This window comes from Gymnoscopelus braueri, assembly GCF_963280865.1.
Source record: "Gymnoscopelus braueri genome assembly, chromosome: 16".
Lineage (NCBI taxonomy): Eukaryota > Metazoa > Chordata > Actinopteri > Myctophiformes > Myctophidae > Gymnoscopelus > Gymnoscopelus braueri.
Window position 1 is genome coordinate 4088968 of NC_137616.1, and position 20186 is coordinate 4109153.

Genomic DNA, 20186 nt, shown 5'->3' on the forward strand with positions numbered 1-20186 from the left:
GACCCCCATTTGAAAAATATTTTGTGCCAGGGACCTCATAAGAGAAGATGTTTGTATAGTATAGTACAAGTATAGTAACACAAGTGTGTGTGTGTGTGTGTGTGTGTGTGTGTGTGTGTGTGCGTGTGCGTGTGCGCGCGTGTGTGTGTGTGTCTGTGCGTGCGGGCGGGCGTATATGCATGTTTCCAGAATGTAGAGCTTCTGAGCAGCCTGGAGTCGCCCTCCATCCGCATCTTCAAACATCCGGTGCTCTCCTCCTCCTCGGCTCTCCTCCGGGGCCCGTCCTTCCAGTCCTGGGGCCCCCAGCAGACCAGCACGCCCCCCGTCTCCGTCTCTAGCCCGCCGGGCCATGGCCACGCCTACATCCACGCCTCCGCCGCCCACAGCCCAGTCCACGACCACGACCACGGCTCTCCTCCTCCTTCTCCTCTCCCGCCGCTGGACAGCCCTCGCATGGCCACCATCCAGGAGGCCCCCAGCTTCGACTCCCACCTGGACCAGGATGACCTGGGGGAGGAGGGGGGGGGCGAGGAGCAGGCCTTCCCCAGGGCCGGGGGCTCCCGCTCCTTTGAGGACCTGACGGAGCACGGCGCCGTGGCAGGGCGGAGCGACAAGGCCCTGTCGTTCAGACTGCAGAGACAACGACGGATCAACAACAAGGAGACCGAGTGCTGAGAGCGAGAGAGAGAGAGAGAGAGAGAGAGAGCGGGGTTCGAACTTATCAATAAACAGGTGTTTATAACGTAAGAAGTGTTACGTTTACACATGACTCGTTGCGGCTTACAGTGAGGTAAGCAAAGCGAGTCACGGTTCGTTGTAGGGGTGTGCCATGAAACGATACGATACGATATTGGGCTCACGACATCGATACGATATCGATACGATGCGATATACAGTATGGCACTTTTTTATTATGAAAATATATGGGGGGGGGAAGCAAATGCAAACAAATACTTCTGTTTTGCATTATTCAGACATGCAAACTTGTAGCTTTTCAGCTACAATAGCCGTTTTGAATCCAAATAGGGCAATAGTGTGACACCTGACCCGAAAAAAAACAAACATGTTGTCACCCTTTTCACCTCGGGGCTGTTTGCATGCCTGATTATTGTTATTGTAAAAAAAAAAAAACCTATCACGATATATCGCAGGACGATATATTGGCACACCCCTAGTTCGTTGTCTTGCTCAAGGACACGGTCGGTTTGGCTAAGGGATTTCAACTTGGGATCTTAAAGTTATAAGATGCTTTTTTTAAACCACTCAGTTGGTGAAGTCAGCAAATTAAACTTGGATGAGTGTACAACATGTTTTGTACACTCATCCGAGTTAAATCAACACTAAAGGCCCTGACACACTCAAAGCGAATTGACATACTGTACGATTGCGCCTGTTCACATCGTGTATTTAAAAACAGTCAACAGACAAATGAAAACGAGTGCAATACAAGTTTGAAATAATTTGAGGTTACCTTTCTGCATTGCTCCAACTAATTTTGGACGGTCTGGGCCATGCGTCGACAATCTAAAACAGAACCGAGTTCTGAAAGACGTGTCAGCAGGTTTTGACGCGTCCATTTGGTGCCTCCAGTGTGACTGCAGCCATTGTAAACAATGGGTGCGTTTGATGGCCCGAGTGTCGGTGTGTGAGGACTTTAAGATCAGGTGTGTTACGTTTACATATATATGTAGTCGACATGCATGCTTACGTTGCAGCTTACAGTGAGGTAAGGAAGTCACGGTTCATTGTCTTGCTCACGGTCGGTTGGGGCAAGGGATTTCAACCTGGGATCTTAAAGTCATAAGACTTTTTTTTAACCACTTGGTCACTTGGTGAACACTGTGCCATCCTCCACATTGAAAGTAAAAATTTTCGTGGAAACCATTTGGTTCCATTTGTATACTCTTCTGGGTCACTAAGGACTTTACTGTGTGGACATGCTACTGTCTACTACTGCAAACAGAGGTATTGTAGTAAAGAGCTTTTCACATGTCTTGTAATTCATTTTAAATGAGAGGGGGGAGGCGCACGATCCTGTGAAACTGTCGCTTTCGTGCTCGTCTCAACTCTGCCAGAGTTGATATGCGTTGAGTTTTGATCTACATGACGCATAGAAATGTCTATCTATTAGAGCACAGTGCAAGTTTGCACATGTTAAGTCTCTCCCCCATGTGAAAAGACATTTATACTGTGTTACTAGTGGAGACTGTCTGAGCACTGAGGAATAAACCAGCTGGACTGGACTGGAGGGCAGAGTACAGTGACAGCTTTTCAACGTTTTGTACATCACGTGTGGTTTACTGATCACACAGTTAAATCAGAGTAGTACCAGTAAAACAACTCCAATCTAATACTGTTGTACTGGGAGCTGACCAGTACAACCACAGTCTAATACTGTTGTACTGGGAGCTGACCAGTACAACCACGGTCTAACACTGTTGTACTACTGGGAGCTGACCAGTACTACCACGGCCTGATACTGTTGTACTGGTAGCTGACCAGTAGAACCACAATGCTGTTGTACTGGGAACTGACCACTAGTACAACCTTGGTTTAATACTGTTGTACTGGTAGCTGACCAGTAAGGTTCAGTGCCTGGCTCAAGGACACAAACTGGTTGTTGAAACTTTTTGTAGTTTTTTCCAAACGTCAGCCATATTAGTTGACATTATGATAATCAGGGTCCTCTGTACTTTCTATGTTTGCGTTTTTATGACAATCACTATCCTCGATCTGAGGAGTGCCTTAATGTAAGAATAGTAGTTGCTTCATTGATAAAAAATTTATAGTTCAAAATAGTCTCCTCGTTGACTCATATTGCACAGTGAAAATGGTCACTCTTTTTGCACATGAACGAATGCCAACAAAGCAGATTCTACTAAATATTATTTAAAACTTGAAATCTATTTTTTTTATAAAAATGCATCTTCCTATTGATGCAATGCAATCCGAGAGCCAACACCAACTCGCTGCCCTCCACACCCTGATGTCCAGCATCAGGGTCTTGAGCTCTGCAGGGTTGTTAGCTCCACTCTGCACTGTGTTAACGTAGGTGGTGCGCTTGTTTGCCCTCCTGGCTGTGCCTTGGGTTGGAATTAGGTAGAAGATCCGGACTGGATCCACAGATCCCAATTCGGATCTTCAAATAGTAAATTCAACATGTGTCAGATTTTATAATGTTAGATATTGTCAGAATAAATTGTGTTTGTATTTTAACTGTATATCTGTTAAAAGAGTGACTTTGAGACCTGTTTCACTGTGCAGTGTAAGTCAATGAGGAGAATCATTTTGGATTATATTTTTTTTTAATCAACGGAGCAACTATTCTCACCAATATATGGAGTTACATCAAGGCACAGTAACTACACAAGTAACACAACATAAACCTCTGCCAAAGTCTCATTTTGCTATAAATCCTTTATAGCTTTATACAAAACTGTTATGAAGCTTAGCTTCAACTACTTTTAAAGCCTTATTTTCAAAACATCACAAATCGTCAACATTTCTCAGAATTGTATTCCCATTGTTCCCAGCAGGGGGTGCTCCACCAATTCAAACGCCACTCTGACAGTGTTGCCAAGTCCACTTATTATAAGACACTTTGTTCTTGTTTTTCTGTAAAATCACTTGCAAATATTGGTGGTTGTGGGTTGCGTTTTTGGGGGCTTATTTCTAAAATGTTGTTGCTTATTTGGGATTCCTTGCTAATGTTGTTTAAACCAGTGGCTCTCAAACATTTTCATGTCAAGGACCCCCAAATTAATATGTATTTGTCCATGGACCCCCATTTGAAAATATTTTGTGCCAGGGAGTGGGACCCCCATACAAGGTGTGTGTAGTTAAAATGTTTCAATTTATTTATTTATTTTAAATAATAGATTGATGCGATCATGCAACAAGTTATAAGCTTGTAGATCAGCTATTTTCAAATAGCTAATGTATTTAGGGTTAAAGTGGTTACATTGATTGGGGGACCCCATGGAATCCCCCCCCCCCCCTCAAGGACCTCTTTGAGAACCACTGGATTAGACAGTATTTTCAATCACATTACAATAATGTTATATCATTTTAAAGTCATAATAAAATACCGTGGTAGCTTTCTCAGTAACTGGTAACTGTAACCCAGACAACTCCAGTGATCTACTATAGAAAGTGATTTCATAGCTGTGTTCACGACAGTATTACAGATGGTATTTATATTTATTATGCTCAAACTTCAGTTCAATATAGCCTATACTGAAATTGAACAAAACTGCTGTTACTTATCATATTCAGTTTACTCCCGGTAGCAACATCATTACATTTCTCCATCTGAACTTAAAGTAGTAGTTCCCCCCAAAAAATTACATATTCTCTATCAATTACATTGTTGTTGTTGTTTTTGTCCCATTCCTAAGCCAATAATGTCATGACTGGCCCATGAATTCACCCCATGAATTCAAGGCTTCAAGGGGTGCGTAATTGATAGAAAATAAGTATTTTTTTTGGGTGAACTACTCCTTTAAGATTAGCCATAAATCTTGCACAGTCATTCTCAAACTTAGTTTTTATTTCAAGGACCCCCCCGTTTGATATGCATTAGACCACAGACCCCCATTAACTCTCAGAGTTACTGGCCCGTAAGGGCCATTTAGTAGTTCCTAATTATCAATCATTTAGCTGGGGACCCCCCTGGAACCCCCTCAAGGACCCGTCAGGGTCCCCGGACCTCACTTTGAGAACCAACTGGTGCTCTAGAACAGGGTTGGTCTCTATCTCTGTCTGCCCCTAGCCTGGTAAACCCTCCCTCCGGAAATCCCATTTCCATTTGGAATCAAATGGAAATGAGATTTCCGGAGGGAGGGTTTACCAGGCTAGTCTGCCCCCACAATCGTAGACCAATCACAGCGAACCACACTGCTCAGCTGACGCTGCTAGGCCAATCACAGCTGACCTCAACGTTAGTGCGCTAGCACTGTGGTTCTCCGGGGACCCCCAAGGGGTCGTTGAGGAGGTTCCATTGGGTCCCCAGCTAAATTAGCCTACTGATAGTTAGGAACCAAATGGATCCTTACAGGTCTGTAACTCTGAGAGTTTACAAATGGAACCAAATGGACCCTTATGGGTCCATTTGGTTCCATTGGTACACTCTCAGAGTTACAGGCATACTGTATAAGGGTCAATTTGGTTCCATTCGTACACTCTCAGAGTTATGGGGGTCCATGGCCTAAACTCATACCAAATGAGGGGTCATTGAACTAAAACGTTTGATAACCGTGAGCTAGCACATAACTGGTGCTCTGTTCATAAAGCATACACCCAGTAACTTACATGTGCAGGAAAGGCACGCCGTTATTAGACTCTGTGTCATGTCATGTTTAGTTTTATTTTGTTTGTTTTTATTTATTAACACCTGTCTGTGTAGAAAGACAGAGAAAAGATTATGAGAAGAGATTCAAAGCCACCAGGGGTGACTCCTGGGTTTTCAATTACAGATGTGAGATAATATTGATATAAAGGGCTGTTTGTCCACAGAAAGTGTTTTTTGAACCTTTCTGTCATGTGTTTCTATGATAAAGACGGATACAAGAAGAGTGCGCACCAAGGAAGTGTGGGTACCTCGAGGTAAAATATGTTTTTTTGTCCAAAATGTTAAAATGTTTGAAAAATGCTCTTAAGTAATGTAAAGTATATGATTTGAACATGCACGGTACATCATTGTCAGACTTAAATTTACCCTTCAACTTCTTGTTTATGCCCAAAATGATTGGATATAAAGGTTTTGTAGCAATTTGTAGCAGCATGTATACTTACTTAAAGCCATTTTATTTTTTAACATTTCTAAAAAATATATATTTTAATTTAAGCGCTCTCATCCTGGCCTCCACATTTCTGGCCTGATGTAAATGTTAGTTTATTATTTTATTTTATTTTTCACACATTTTTAAAACTAGCTAAAATAGCAGATCCACATGCAATGTGTCACAAGTTCTCACAACACATTGTGAGCTTGTAGATCAGCTATCTTTGCTATGAATACATGAGTGCCTTAAGATTTTGACTATGTTCAATCTGTTATTTAAATGCATTGCGTTTAGTATTTTGTTTACGTTTGTCATTATCTGTTAAAATGTATTGTGATTATGTTGGTATTATTAACTCCAATGCACTGTCATGTATCGAGTATATTATTATTATTGTTATTATTATTACATACACATTGCTGTACATTGTGGTGTGCCACCTGTCTATTCTCACTCCATCCATTCTATATATTTCTATATTTCTTTGTCATTTGTTACAGACACACATTACAAGCTGTCATATATTTTAGTGTTGCATTGGTAATGCAAGCCAACTTGTTATGTTGCCATTCAGTTGCAGACCCAAAAGACATTTGACAATTATATATAATGTATGTTTATAGTATATACTGTATATGACTGTTCTGTATTTATCACTGGTTGTGAAGTACACACTGTTCTGTGTCACTGAAGCCATCAGGTGTCATTTATTAAATATTATCTCACACAATGTACACTGTCCATGTTTTTGCCTTCAGCAGTTGCAGAGTATAGAGTTGGGCAATATCAACATGATGGTATCAACAACATAATATCAATATTCATATGAGACTCAAATCTTTTCCTGGTTTTAATCACTTAAGCCCTAATTTATACTTTGAACTATTTTATACTTTTTATACAAGATGAGCTCGTATTTTCAGGTCTACAGTATTATCAAAGTATTTAGTATCGAAGGCAGAATATTGTTATATTTGGTTGTCCATAACGCCCAGGTCTCATTTATGTCTGTCATGTTTTTTCCCTGCATGTTCAAAATGTTTATCTCCTGTAATGTGTTATTGCGTCTGACTCAGACAGGGATGTTTTAAAATGTAAATTATTTGTGTTTTCTTCACTGCAAGCTCTGTTAAATCATGTAGTTATGTACAGCAGTGCTTATGTTTATGTTTCCATAACATTATACATTCTACACTTCTACCAAAGTGACAGGAATCATTCACCACTATCCTTCAGCTCTTTAGACCACGCTCGCTCAGCTGGCACCCACCGATTAACTCAGGGCAATCAGGGAGAGAAACCAGGGACCTCCTGATTACCAGATGACCTCTCTGTGACTCCACCCAGATATGGCCGCCTTGAAATGAAAAGCCCTCTCTTCCTTAAATTAATGTAAGTGGACGTCAAGAGGCTGAGTGGAGGAGAGGAATGAGAAAGAGACAGACAGAGAGGAGTGGAGGGTGTGAAGGGTTAACAACTACAGTACAAGGAGGAGTTTCTCAGTGACGCAAATCTAGTGAAATGAAAAAACAGTGAAACTGAGGCAGCCACACAACAAGCTTTACAACACATTCAACACAACTTTTACGAACGCAAGTGAAAAGGTGAGTAAAGCAGATAAGGACTTAATAATTATTCAGTAACTGAGAATTAAGTTGTAACTTTATCCAGACATGATCTTCCCCTATTATAATATTCCTTGAAATGTCCCAGTTTAAAGTTTCAGTTGGTATGGTTAACAGGAAGTACAGTAGCATGTAGTACAGTATATTGTGAACACTATTGTGCTCTATTCCCGATCAGATTCATAACTATTAAGCTGTGAGAAGTTATTGTTCTTTTTATTTATTTTCAGTGTGTAGACATGGCCTCTGCCAGCATTCTCCTGTCTGAAGAGCAGTTCCTGTGTTCTATCTGTCTGGATGTGTTCACTGATCCAGTCAGCACTCAATGTGGACACAACTACTGCAAAACCTGCATCACACATTACTGGGACACTAGTGATGTGTGTCAGTGTCCACTGTGTCAAACAATCTTCTGTAAGAGACCAGACGTCCTTGTCAACACTTTCATTTCTGAGATGGCTGATCAGTTCAGGAAATCCAAGCAGCTGAACAAAGCTTCCAGCACAAACCAAGAACCTGCTGAAACGGATGAAGTGTCCTGTGACGTCTGTACTGAGACCAAGCTCAAAGCCTTGAAGTCCTGTCTGGTGTGTCAGATCTCCTACTGTGAGACTCACCTGGAGCCTCATCAGAGAGTCACAGTGTTAAAACAACACAAGCTAATCGACCCTGTAAAGAACCTGGAAGACTTTATGTGTAAGAAACATGACAAACCTCTGGAGCTGTTCTGTAACACTGACCACGTGTGTGTTTGTCATATCTGTATGAAGTCAGACCACAAGTTACATCAAATTGTATCTCTGAAAGAAGCATATGAAGGAAAGAAGACTGAGTTGGGAAAGACAGAGGCTGAAGTTCAGCAGATGATCCAGGAGAGACAAAAGAAGATCCAGGAGGTCCAACACTCAGTAGAGCTCAGTAAGAAAGATGCAGACAGAGAGATAGCAAACAGTGTGCAGGTCTTCACTGCTCTGATCAGCTGTATTCAGAGAAGCCAGGCTGAGCTCATTGATGTGATTGAAGAGAAGCAGAAAACAACAGAGAAACAGGCTGAAGGCTTCACCAAAGATCTGCAACAAGAAATCACTGAGTTAAAGAAGAGAAGCTCTGAGCTGAAGCAGCTCTCACACACTGAAGACCACCTCCACTTCCTCCAGAACTTCCCTTCCATCAACACCCCTCCACCCACCCAGGTCAATGTCCATCAGTTTTCATTTGTGGGGACTGTGAGGACAGCTATGAAGACACTCAGTCAAGAGATGGAGAAGAAGCTATGTGATGCTGAACTGAGGAGGATCCAGCAATATGCAGTGAATGTAACTCTGGACCCTGATACAGCACACTGTGAACTCATCCTGTCTGAGGATGGAAAACAAGTGAGTCTTGGGGAAATAATGAAGAATCTTCCAAACAACAAAGAGAGGTTCACTGAACGTACACGTGTCTTAGGAAAACAAAGCTTCTCCTCAGGAAGGTTTTACTATGAAGTTCAGGTTAAAGGGAAGACACATTGGAATGTAGGAGTGGCCAGAGAGTCCATCAACAGGAAGCAACAAATCAATATGAGTCCCAACAACGGTTACTGGACTGTAAGGTTTAGGAATGGAAATGAGTACAAGGCTCTTACTGACCCTCCTGTCCTCCTCCCTGTAACAGAGAAGGTCCAGACAGTGGGAGTGTTTGTGGATTATGAGGAGGGTCTGGTCTCCTTTTATGATGTGAGGACCAGAGTTCATCTCTACTCTTTCCCTGACTGCACCTTCAATGACAAACTCTATCCAATCCTAAATCCAAATGTCAACGATGGTGGTAAAAACTCTACTCCTCTGATCATCACTCCTGTCAGTCACACAGATTAGACTAATTTAATCCTCAGTCAATTTTCAATTAAGACAACAAATGTGTATTTGGAAGGGTTCATTTAGCTGTCATGTAAAATCAAGCCATTTAACTGTTATACATCACAAATGTAAAATGAATGTCTTGTTTTTCATTAGAATGCATATGTTAGGTACAACTACAGACTAATTATGATAAATTAGTTCTCTATTGAAACGTGTTTATATTAACCAGTGAAACCCTAGTTTATACTTCAGCTATTCAAAAATAGCACAAAAAAAGCTCACAACATGCTGCATCTTGACACTTTGTGAGCTTGTCTGTATGCTATTTTCTGAACAAATGGGTTTCGTTTTTTTCCTTTTTTGAAAAACATTTTTGCTTATAATGACATGGCCGAAAATAGAAACGCCAGGATTAAAGTTGTTAAAATGTATTTCCTGTTTGTAAGACTGTTGAAATCTAGTCTACATTTATTTCTTTGTACAATGACTTAATTGTATATTTTATTTTGTATTTCATTCAAGTTCAAGTCAGCATTTTGGTTCATTAATTTTCAAGGATAAATCTAACTATTTTTGTATTTACTTTAGAAGAGTTCATTGAAAATTGGAATGTAGTGATTCTGATGTTAAGGATTGGTCCTTTTATGAAGCTGCATGTTATCAATTATAGAAGATGAAAATGTGATTCTTTATAGAAATCTCTAATTGTAATTATGAAATAAATACTTTTAATGAAAGACAACATTGGTGTTTTTTGTTCTTGGGGTGTAGAATGTGAATGTATAACTTTTATCTTCTTATAAACATGTGGTCTAAAGCAGTGGTTTCCAAACGTTTTAGCTCGAGACCCAAAAGATACATTTGTCTGACCAGGACCTAAACTACGGAAAATAGCCGATCTACAATGTTGTGAGCTTGTCGATCTACTATTTTCATTATTTATTAAAGATATAAAAAATAGAATTAATATTTATTATTTTTTATTAATTCTTGAGAAAAAAAATTGATAATTTTTTTACCCTTTGATATAATTAAAACAAATCATGTCACCATGACATGACATGATACTGTCATCAGTGGCCAAATAAATGTGTTCCCATCAGAAATTATTTTGTGCCAGGGACCCTCATACAAAATTTGTGTTGTTAAAATGTTTTTAAACACTTTAAAAAAAAAATCCTATGAGATCACAATGCGTGGCATTGCAACGCGTTGGGAGCTTGTAGATCGGCTATTTTCAAACAGCCAATGTATATATAGGGTTGAGTGGTTAAACTGATTGTGACGCTTGCCACAACCTGTTCATATTACAACAGCAAGGAGGCCTAACATAGTATCAAGGGTATCAAGTAGCAATACCACAATATTAAAATACTCTGTTACAAGTAAATGGCCTGTGTTCAAAATGTTACTTGAGTAAAAGTACAAAAGTTTTGGAATCAACATGTACTTAAAGTACCAAAAGTAAAAGTACAAAATGTTTGAAAATAGCAGATCTACAAGCCGTTGTGAGCTTGTAGATCGTCTATTTACAAATAGCCTATGGTATGAAATAGGACTAAGTGGTTAATGTATGTTTTAATATAACATACTGTACATGTCATGTAGTAAATCTGCAGAATAACTAGTAACTAAATTTTTCAGATAATTGTAGTGGAGTAAAAATACAATATTTGCCTCTGAGATGTAGTTGAGTAGAAGTAAATGTATTGAAAATTGGAAATACTCCAGTAAAGTAGAAAATACCTGATTGATTGATTGATACTTTATTTAGTAAGACATGAGAACAGTACATGACAGTACAAATTCACAATACAAGGTCTACTAAACTGGAAAACTCATTAAGCACTGAGCTTGTTTAAGATGAGAACCCCATGCACACAAATCATGATGACATATAAGAAACAGACAGATATACACACTACTATACAGAATGTCATACAATCAGTTTACAGTTTACTGGTATGAAGAGAGAAAAATATGTACAAAAGAAGAAAGAGAGAGGGGGGGGGGTAGGGGGGTAGGTTAGGTTAGGACATGGGGTTAACACTTGGACAGGGGCCATTTTTGAATTGCAGCCTCCTGAAGGTGTATCTTTAGGGCAGTTTTGAAAGTGAGTAGGGTTTTACACTCCTTTACTCCTTTTGGTAGGGCATTCCACATTTTTGATGAATAGCATGAGAACGAGTTCATTCCCTTTGTTGAGCCAAATCTGGGTTGAACATGATTTGTGGAGCTGCCTCTGGTGTTATGATCATGGACTTCATTAACATTTTGGAAGTATTTTGACAAATACAGGGGGATCCCAATGTTGTGGTGTATCTTGAAGACCAGGCCCATAGCAAGTTGCTGTACTCTGTCCTCAACCCTAAGCCATCCAATCCTAGCAAAATGAGCAGGGGTTAGATGGGTTTTGTGATTGAGGCCAAGAAGTAGCCTTACACGTTTGTTTTGGGATGTTTGGAGCCTTGTTTTTAAGGCCTTGGAGGTGTTGTGATACCATGAAGTGCATGCATAATCATAATGACCTTGTATGAGGGCCACTGCAAGAATCTTCAGAGTATTCTTACTGACTAGACGATCAATCCTCCACAAATAGCGTGTTGTTTGGTTGACCTTTTTGATCACTCTTTCGGCGTTTTTGTTACCGGAGAGGTTTGCCTCCAAGATGGAACCCAGGTAGGTAATTTCCTCCTTTCTTGTGATAACATCATCACCCACTTTGATCGTGAAACTCTCAGCCTTGCTAAGGTTAGGACTGGACCCAAAGAGGATGGATTCAGTTTTACCCAGGTGTAATGAAAGTTTGTTGTCGGAGAGCCAGATGCAGATCTTGTTGAGTTCAGTGCTGAGAGTTTTCTCAACCTGCAGCCTGTCCCTGTCCGAGACCAGCAGAGCCGAGTCATCTGCGAACAGGAACAGTTTGCAGTCGCAAGCTGAAGACATATCATTCACATATATCAGGAACAGTAAAGGTCCTAGTATACTTCCTTGAGGAACACCACAAGTCACTGGGAGGGGAGGGGACTGGGTGCCGTTTACTTCCACCACTTGCTCCCTCCCTTCCAGGTAGGATCTCATCCAGTTCACCGACGTATCATCAAAACCTATTGCTTTGAGCTTATTGATCATAATTGGGTGATTAACGGTGTCAAAGGCCTTCTGGGGGTCCAGCATGACCATGCCGCAATATTTGCCCTTGTCGACATCTTGTTTGATAGAGTCGTTCAAATAGAGAAGGCATGTGTCAGTGGAGTGGTTTGTTCTGAAACCAGATTGGAATTTGTAAATTAGATTGTTCTCGGCAAGGTACTTGCCCCAGCACGGCCTCTGCTAGGACCCTGGCCGTGGAACGAACCGTAGGTTGAAAACGGTGCATCAGGGCCTCTGCTCCGGTGAAAACAGCTGGGTGACTCCTTGGTTCCGCGTCCTCGGCTACGCTGCATCTCCCGGTTGATCGCCGTGGCACGTCGGTGCAAGCGTCCTCGTCGACGGCTGCGGTGGAAACAACGTGGGTGTTTCGGTTGATCATTTGGGTTGATTCGCCTAGTTGAGTTGGCGGGGAGCCATTGATGTTGTCGACGTAGCTAGCTTCGGTAGCAACGCTGGCTGGGCTAGCTCCGGTGATCCGGAAGTTCTTTGTTACAGCCTGGCTTTGTTTTTCCCCGTTGCTAATGGCAACGTTGGCCGCTAGCCTGTTAGCTTCAGCCGCAATCCGAGCAGATTGCCTTGTGGTTACTGGGCCAGGGTTTCTGGCAACGTCTCCGGAAAGTAGTAGAATTAAGCAGAAGCACATCTTGCGATTAAATCTACCATTCAGGGGTTTGTTTCTTTGCTTCGGGTTGGCTGTGAGAGTCGAGTGGATCGTCACTATGCCGTAGCCTGGATGTTTTTTCTCAGATCCAGTAGCTAGGTAGAAGTCACTGTGTGATTCCACCTTTTCTTTCTCGTACAATTCCTTATCCCTCAGGTGTACAATCCATGCGGAGTTGAGGTGGGAATCCATAATCCACAGGATGAGAATAAGGAAAATTACACGAGGACGCAGTTGGGTTCTCCTCGCGAGAGAGCGATTGTCCATGCGACTGCCCATGTCGGCTGCCGGAAGCACCTCAAATTGTACTTAAGTACAGTACTTGAGTAAATGTACTTAGTTACTTTACACCACTGCATGTCATATACTGTTCAGCTGGATTATGCTACATTATGTATATAATTATTATATGTTGCCTATGATGTATACTTGTCAAACATAAGCGTGGTATTTGAATATAAGTAAGGATATAAGACAGCAGAACTTGCTTGAAGTAAAGACACACTGATGAATTCAAATGTTGGTCGGGGGTTTTCTCCAGTTGTTCATGAAGGCTGAGGCTGAGATGCGATCAATTTGCATTCCCTAAAGTTCTGGCCATTGTGTTAGAAGCCCAGGTGAGGTGAGAAATGGAACAGGCTGCTCTGCCAACCTTTTGTGTCTTGTTTTAGAGAAGTAAATCTTTAGAATTCCGGTGTTGACACTCGCAGGTGAAGGTACAGAGACAGCGCCTTGATTTGATTAACCAAAGAAACTTGTGTTTACACCTACAAGGGAGACCTATTGTCCTATTGTATACAGAATGTTTGAAGCCCCCTGGAGTCCAACAGAGCCATTCTTTTGTTTTGGTTCGAGCTGATTATAGTACTATTGTCTTTATGCAAGGGAGATGGCTGAGGTGAAGGCGTCTGTTCTACCATCTCTAAAAAGATCTCTGTGTGGTTGGAGGAATAACCAGCTAAAATGTTTACCCACTAAATATTCTTCTCTTTTAGGTCTGCAGTATGTAGTTAAAATGAGTAAAGTCTTGATAACTAAGATTGGTGCTGTTAACAAAGAGAAATATAATTTAAAGGAAGGGGTCAGTCTTAGAGTGACTGCTGGGGTTTTATTTGACTCATTGTATTCTTAAACTGCTGTTTGCAAACATGAAAGTATAAAGTGTGTGGGCTTATTCTAAAGCTTAAAAGATGTTGAACAAGGATTACTAAACCAGGTTTTGTGCAAAAGTAAAGTTTGATAATTAGACATAACACAAGTTGATACATTGTGAAGGCATGCAAATGTTTTTCGTGTTGTGGGGGTTCGGCCACGACTCCCCAGTATCATGTATTGTGTTGAGATTGGCTGACAAAGGGAGTAAGGGCGGGACTTAACTCTTTGCCCCTCCCATGTGAGCCAGATTTGGGACAGTATAATTATTGTGTTTGTATGTGAATGCTGGGCTCTGCTAATCTGACCTGAACCTGGCAGCTTGCCTGTTGGGTGGAATAAAATGATACCTAACTGAAAACCTTGGACTGGAACTTCCCTTCTTGAACCCTTCTCCAGGAGACTAATATGGCCACTCTTTCGACCATAAATATACATCACCTATCACTGACATGTTTCTATTTACTGTTTGACTTCCTTCCTCCTTGCTCTCCCTGTCCCTCCCTCTTCTTTTCTTTTTATTTTACTGAAAACAACAGAAACGATGGAGCTTGCACAAAAACACATTTCGCCCACTTTCTTACACCTGTAATCTGTGATGTGACAATAAAATTTATTTTGATTCTGATAATACTAACACTTTTTGCCGGGGATCCCTTGGAACCCCTTCATGGACCCCCGTGGGTCCCCGGACCCCACTTTGAGAACCACTGCCCTAAAGGTCAGATACATGGTGTGAAGACTCAATGACTTCAGGTCACATGACAGCCTCCAGTGTAAACAACAAGTGTGATATAAAACAATATCTGAAGGACTTTGATCAAAGGCATGGTTGATAACCAAAAGTTTAAAGTGGTACGCTTGTATAACCACAGAGGAAATATAGGCCTACCATAGTTTGAGAACTCTTCAGTTCTTCTCAGTCAATATTCTACTCATACTCATAGACAATAATTCAATACAAATAGAATATACATGTAATGATGTGAATGTAAAATATAAACATTCAGAATGTTTATATTTTGTATTCTGCACCATTGAACCTGCTCACAGCGCGAAAATGAGTCCAGTGAATAATTTACTTTTACAAGGAGTGAAGCAATGCTGACTGACACCTCAGTGATGTATCACACCCACAAGTAGAATACAGCCACAGCAGTGACAGCTGAGATCATATTGTCTATAAAGACCTCACATTAACAGGAGTTTATCATTAACAGAGAAGACTTAAGGACAGCAGGTGAGCACGGTATAGATATGATTTAATAAACAACACAAGATAAGTTTCTGAAATTGAACTGTTCTTCTACTTGTCTGAACTAAGTGTTTCAATGAATTGACGTTTAAGTCTAATGGGCCGTTCACACTCTACCCATTAAGATATGGCCGCCCTGAAATGAAAAGCTTTTCCTCTCTTCCTAACGTGGTAGAGATCAAGAGGATGAGAGGAGGAGAGGGATGGAATGAGAAAGAGATGAAGGACAGAGAGGAGTGGAGGATGTGAAGGGTTAACAACTTCAGTACAAGGAGTGGTTTCTCAGTGACGCAAATCTAGTGAAATGAAAGTTAAACAGTGAAACTGAGGCAGCCACACAACTAGCTCTACAACACATTCAACACGACTTTTATGAACATAGTGAAAAGGTGAGTACAGCAGATAAGGACTTAATCATTATTCAGTAACCGAGAATTAAGTTGTAACTTTATCCAGACATGATCTTCCCATATTATAATATTCCTTGAAATGTCCCAGTTTAATGTTTCAGTTATGGTTTCCAGGAAGTACAGTAGCCTGTAGTATATCGTTGCCAACATTATTGTCTCTGCCAGGCCGAAAGGCATGGCGAGAGAGTATGTTTTACCCCCTGTCCGTCCGTCCGTGTGTCCGTGTGTCCACCTGTCTGTGAACAGCTAATCTCCGGCACCGTTGGCCCGGTTGCTGCGAAACTGTGCACACACACTCCCTGGATGGCAATTCAGAACCTCTGCCCAAAATTCTTTACATAGCGCCACCAGGAGGCCGATTTGTGCAAAACTATTTTTTTTATATTACTCCTACAGATTTTATCCAAACATCATGCAAATTGGTACACAGTATCTCTATAGTCATGTGATCAACACGGATCTGTCCGATTGTCCATATTCCATCCTGATTGGCTAAGGTTGGCTTCCAAAATTTGCAGGATTGGTCCGTTTTGAACAAAATGCCTCAAATCATGAACGCAGCTTGAGATTTCTGTGATTTCCGGCCTGTTATAGCGCCACCAGCAGGTCTAATTTAGCACTAATTAACACACTAATTTAACACATTTTTGGAACAAAATGCCTCAAATCACGAATGCAGTGTCTGATTGCTGTGAAAGTCCTAAGAAGAAATGACACCCTTTTCACATTGGCCTATTATAGCGCCACCAGGAGGCCACAATAACATACCTGACCTGGCGGAGACCTGTGCTCCGAGGAGCACTTTTTCTATAGTTGTGCTCCATTCCCGATCAGATTCATAACTATTAAGCTTGTTCTTTTTATTTATTTTCAGTGTGACATGGCCTCTGCCAGCATTCTCCTGTCTGAAGAGCAGTTCCTGTGTTCTATCTGTCTGGATGTATTTACTGATCCAGTCACCACTCCATGTGGACACAACTACTGCAAAACCTGCATCACACATTACTGGGACACTAGTGATGTGTGTCAGTGTCCACTGTGTCAAACAATCTTCTGTAAGAGACCAGACGTCCTTGTCAACACTTTCATTTCTGAGATGGCTGATCAGTTCAGGAGATCCAAGCAGCTGAACAAAACTTCCAGCACAAACCAAGAACCTGCTGAAATGGATAAACCAGATGAAGTGTCCTGTGATGTCTGTACTGAGACCAAGATCAAAGCCTTGAAGTCCTGTCTGGTGTGTCAGATCTCCTACTGTGAGACTCACCTGGAGCCTCATCAGAGAGTCTCAGTATTAAAACGACACAAACTGATTGATCCTGTAAAGAACCTGGAAGACTTTATTTGTAAGAAACATGACAAACCTCTGGAGCTGTTCTGTAAGACTGACCATGTGTGTGTTTGCCAAATGTGCACAAAGTCAGACCACAAGTTACATCAAATTTTATCTCTGAAAGAGGCATATGAAGGAAAGAAGGCTGAGCTGGGAAAGACAGAGGCTGAAGTTCAACAGATGATCCAGGACAGACAAGAGAAGATTCAGAAGGTCAAACAATCAGTAGAACTCAGTAAGAAAGATGCAGACAGAGAGATAGCAAACAGTGTGCAGGTCTTCACTGCTCTGATCAGCTGTATTCAGAGAAGCCAGGCTGAGCTCATTGATGTGATTGAAGAGAAGCAGAAAACAACAGAGAAACAGGCTGAAGGCTTCATCAAAGATCTGCAAAAAGAAATCTCTGAGTTAAAGAAGAGACGCTCTGAGCTGAAGCAGCTCTCATACACTGAAGACCACCTGCACTTCCTCCAGCACTTCCCATCCATCAACACTCCTCCACCCACCCAGGTTAATGTCCATCAGTCTTCATTCTTGGGGACTGTGAGGACCGCTCTGAATGCACTTGGTCAAGAGATGGAGAAGAAGCTACGTGATGCTGAGCTGAGGAGGATCCAACAATATGCAGTGGATGTGACTCTGGACCCTGATACAGCACATCCCTATCTCATCCTGTCTGAGGATGGAAAACAAGTGAGTCATGGAAAAGTAGAGAGGAATCTCCCAAACAACAAAGGGAGATTCTCTGAGCGTACACGTGTTTTAGGAAAACAAAGCTTCTCCTCAGGAAGGTTTTACTATGAGGTTCAGATTAAAGGGAAGACATATTGGGGTGTAGGAGTTGCCAGAGAGTCCATCAACAGGAAACAATCAATCGATCAGAGTCCCAACAACGGTTCCTGGTCTATAGAGTTGAATAGAAATGAGTACAGGGCTCTTACTTACCCTGCTGTCCTCCTCCTCTCCATAAGAGAGAAGCCCCAGAAGGTGGGAGTGTTTGTGGATTATGAGGAGGGTCTGGTCTCCTTTTATGATGTGGAGACCAGAGTTCATCTCTACTCTTTCACTGACTGCACTTTCACTGAGAAACTCTATCCAATTGTTAATCCATGTTCCAACGATGGAGGTAAAAACTCTGCTCCTCTGATAATCTCTCCTGTCAATCAGACAGATTAGACTAATTTAATCCTCAATCAGTTTTCAATTAAGACAACAAATGTGTATACTGAAGGGTTAATGTAACTGTCGTTTAAATCAAGCCATTAAACTGTTGTACTATAATGGAAAACAAGACATTAATTTTACATTTGTGATGTATAATTACAGCCTAATTATGGTAAATTAGTTCTCCAATTAAAACTGTATTTATATTAACCACTGAAGCCCTAGTTTACACTTCAGCTGTTCAAAAATAGCAGATCCACAAACTCACAACATTCAGCATTGTGACACTTTGTTAGCTTGTATAATATACGATTTTCTGCACAATTTTATTTTGTTTTTTACATTTTTTTGAAAAATTGTTTGGCTTATAATGACATGGCCAAAATAGAAATGCCAGAGTTAAAGTGGTTAAAATGTATTTCCTGTCATTAAGACTGTTGAAATCTAGTCTACATTTATTTATTGGTACTATTACTTTTATTTTTTGCCGTTTAAGATTTCAACATTTTTGTTAATTAATGTGTAGGAATATATCTAACAGGAATAACAATATTTTATTGTCAGTCTTGTATTTTAATGTATTTACTGTAGAAGTTCATTGAAAATAGGAATACAATGATTCTGATGTTAATGATTGGTTCTCTTATGAAGCTGCATGTTATCAATGATAGAAGATCAATCAAAGAAAAATCTAATGTGATTATTTAATAGAAATCACTAATTATAATTCTGTGCAAATGCCTGTGAACAGCTTGAATTGTAATCACTTTGTAGTGCAAAAATAAATACGCTTAAATGAATGACATTCAATGGTGTTATTTTTATTTTTATTCTTAGGGTGTAGTATGTAAATGTATAACTTTTATCTTCTTATAAACATCTGGTCTGAAGCAGTGGTTCCAAAACATTTTGGCTCTAGACAAAAGAGACATTTTATGTCTCCCCAGGACCTACTAGTGAAAATAGACGATCTACAAGCTGTGAGCTTGTAGATCTGCTATTTTCACTACCTCTTAAAAATTAGACTCTGTTTAAGAATGATTATTCTCTCCACTGTTATGTTAAGTGTATCTAGACAACTTGTTGTGATTTGGCACTGATATCACATTTAATGGAATTGTCTCCTCAGCTGCATCACAGAAATGTTGTAGAATTCTGTACAAAATCTAACAAAACAATGGGCGTCCCAGGTACAAAATCATTTTAAATGAGTGTTTGCGATCTAATTATGTATCAAGTTTGGGGGTCAGTGTGAAAATGTTTAAGAATTAGGAACATAGGATAAAGGAACATGTCAGGAGTGACTTTTCTGCATCAAACTAGGAATGGTAACTGAAAACAGTTTAACAGTGACATCTAGTGTTATCTTTATGTATAACATACCTAAAATTTGTAGGTTGAGATAAGTCCAATAAAAATTTCAACAAGATACAGGCTAAAATGTGCTCTACCAAACGGTTGGGCAGGATATTAAAGGGCTCCTGTAATAATATTATATGGGGTTATGTTTTATATTTCTTTCTTTTGACAGTTTGTTATTTACTGAATGTATCATGTCTATGTTGTTTAATATCAATGTTTAGATTAGATCCATATGTGTCTACTACAATGTAGAGACAGCACTTTGTGACAGGGATGTCATGACGACACTGACCATGATACATGATAGCCTACTGACATGATACTGACATGATACTGACATGATACTGACCATGATTATCACATTCTTTTCACAAATATACAGATATCTTTGCATGCATACATGAGTGCCATGAGATTTTGTCTTTGGTCAATCTGTTATTATAA

The 20186-nt window shown here is 40.5% G+C and overlaps 2 protein-coding genes across 2 annotated transcripts in view; both read left to right on the forward strand.

The window, feature by feature from the left end:
* Positions 1–6496, forward strand: part of LOC308103783 (disintegrin and metalloproteinase domain-containing protein 17-like) — a 29597-nt gene extending 23101 nt beyond the window's left edge. Inside the window, exon 18 of the mRNA XM_080453951.1 lies at positions 190–6496. Within this exon, the coding sequence (XP_080310077.1) occupies positions 190–675 (486 nt within the window). The 3' untranslated portion in view covers positions 676–6496. The remainder of the gene's footprint in view (positions 1–189) is intronic.
* A 694-nt stretch (positions 6497–7190) lies between these two features.
* On the forward strand, positions 7191–19106 carry LOC308102626 (uncharacterized protein). Its single transcript, XM_080452427.1, has 4 exons — positions 7191–7387; positions 7639–9255; positions 15785–15862; positions 16758–19106. The coding sequence occupies exons 2-4, from the start codon at positions 7648–7650 to the stop codon at positions 18390–18392; spliced, it is 3321 nt and encodes a 1106-aa protein (XP_080308553.1). The 5' UTR covers positions 7191–7387; positions 7639–7647; the 3' UTR covers positions 18393–19106.
* Positions 19107–20186: the final 1080 nt, after the last annotated feature.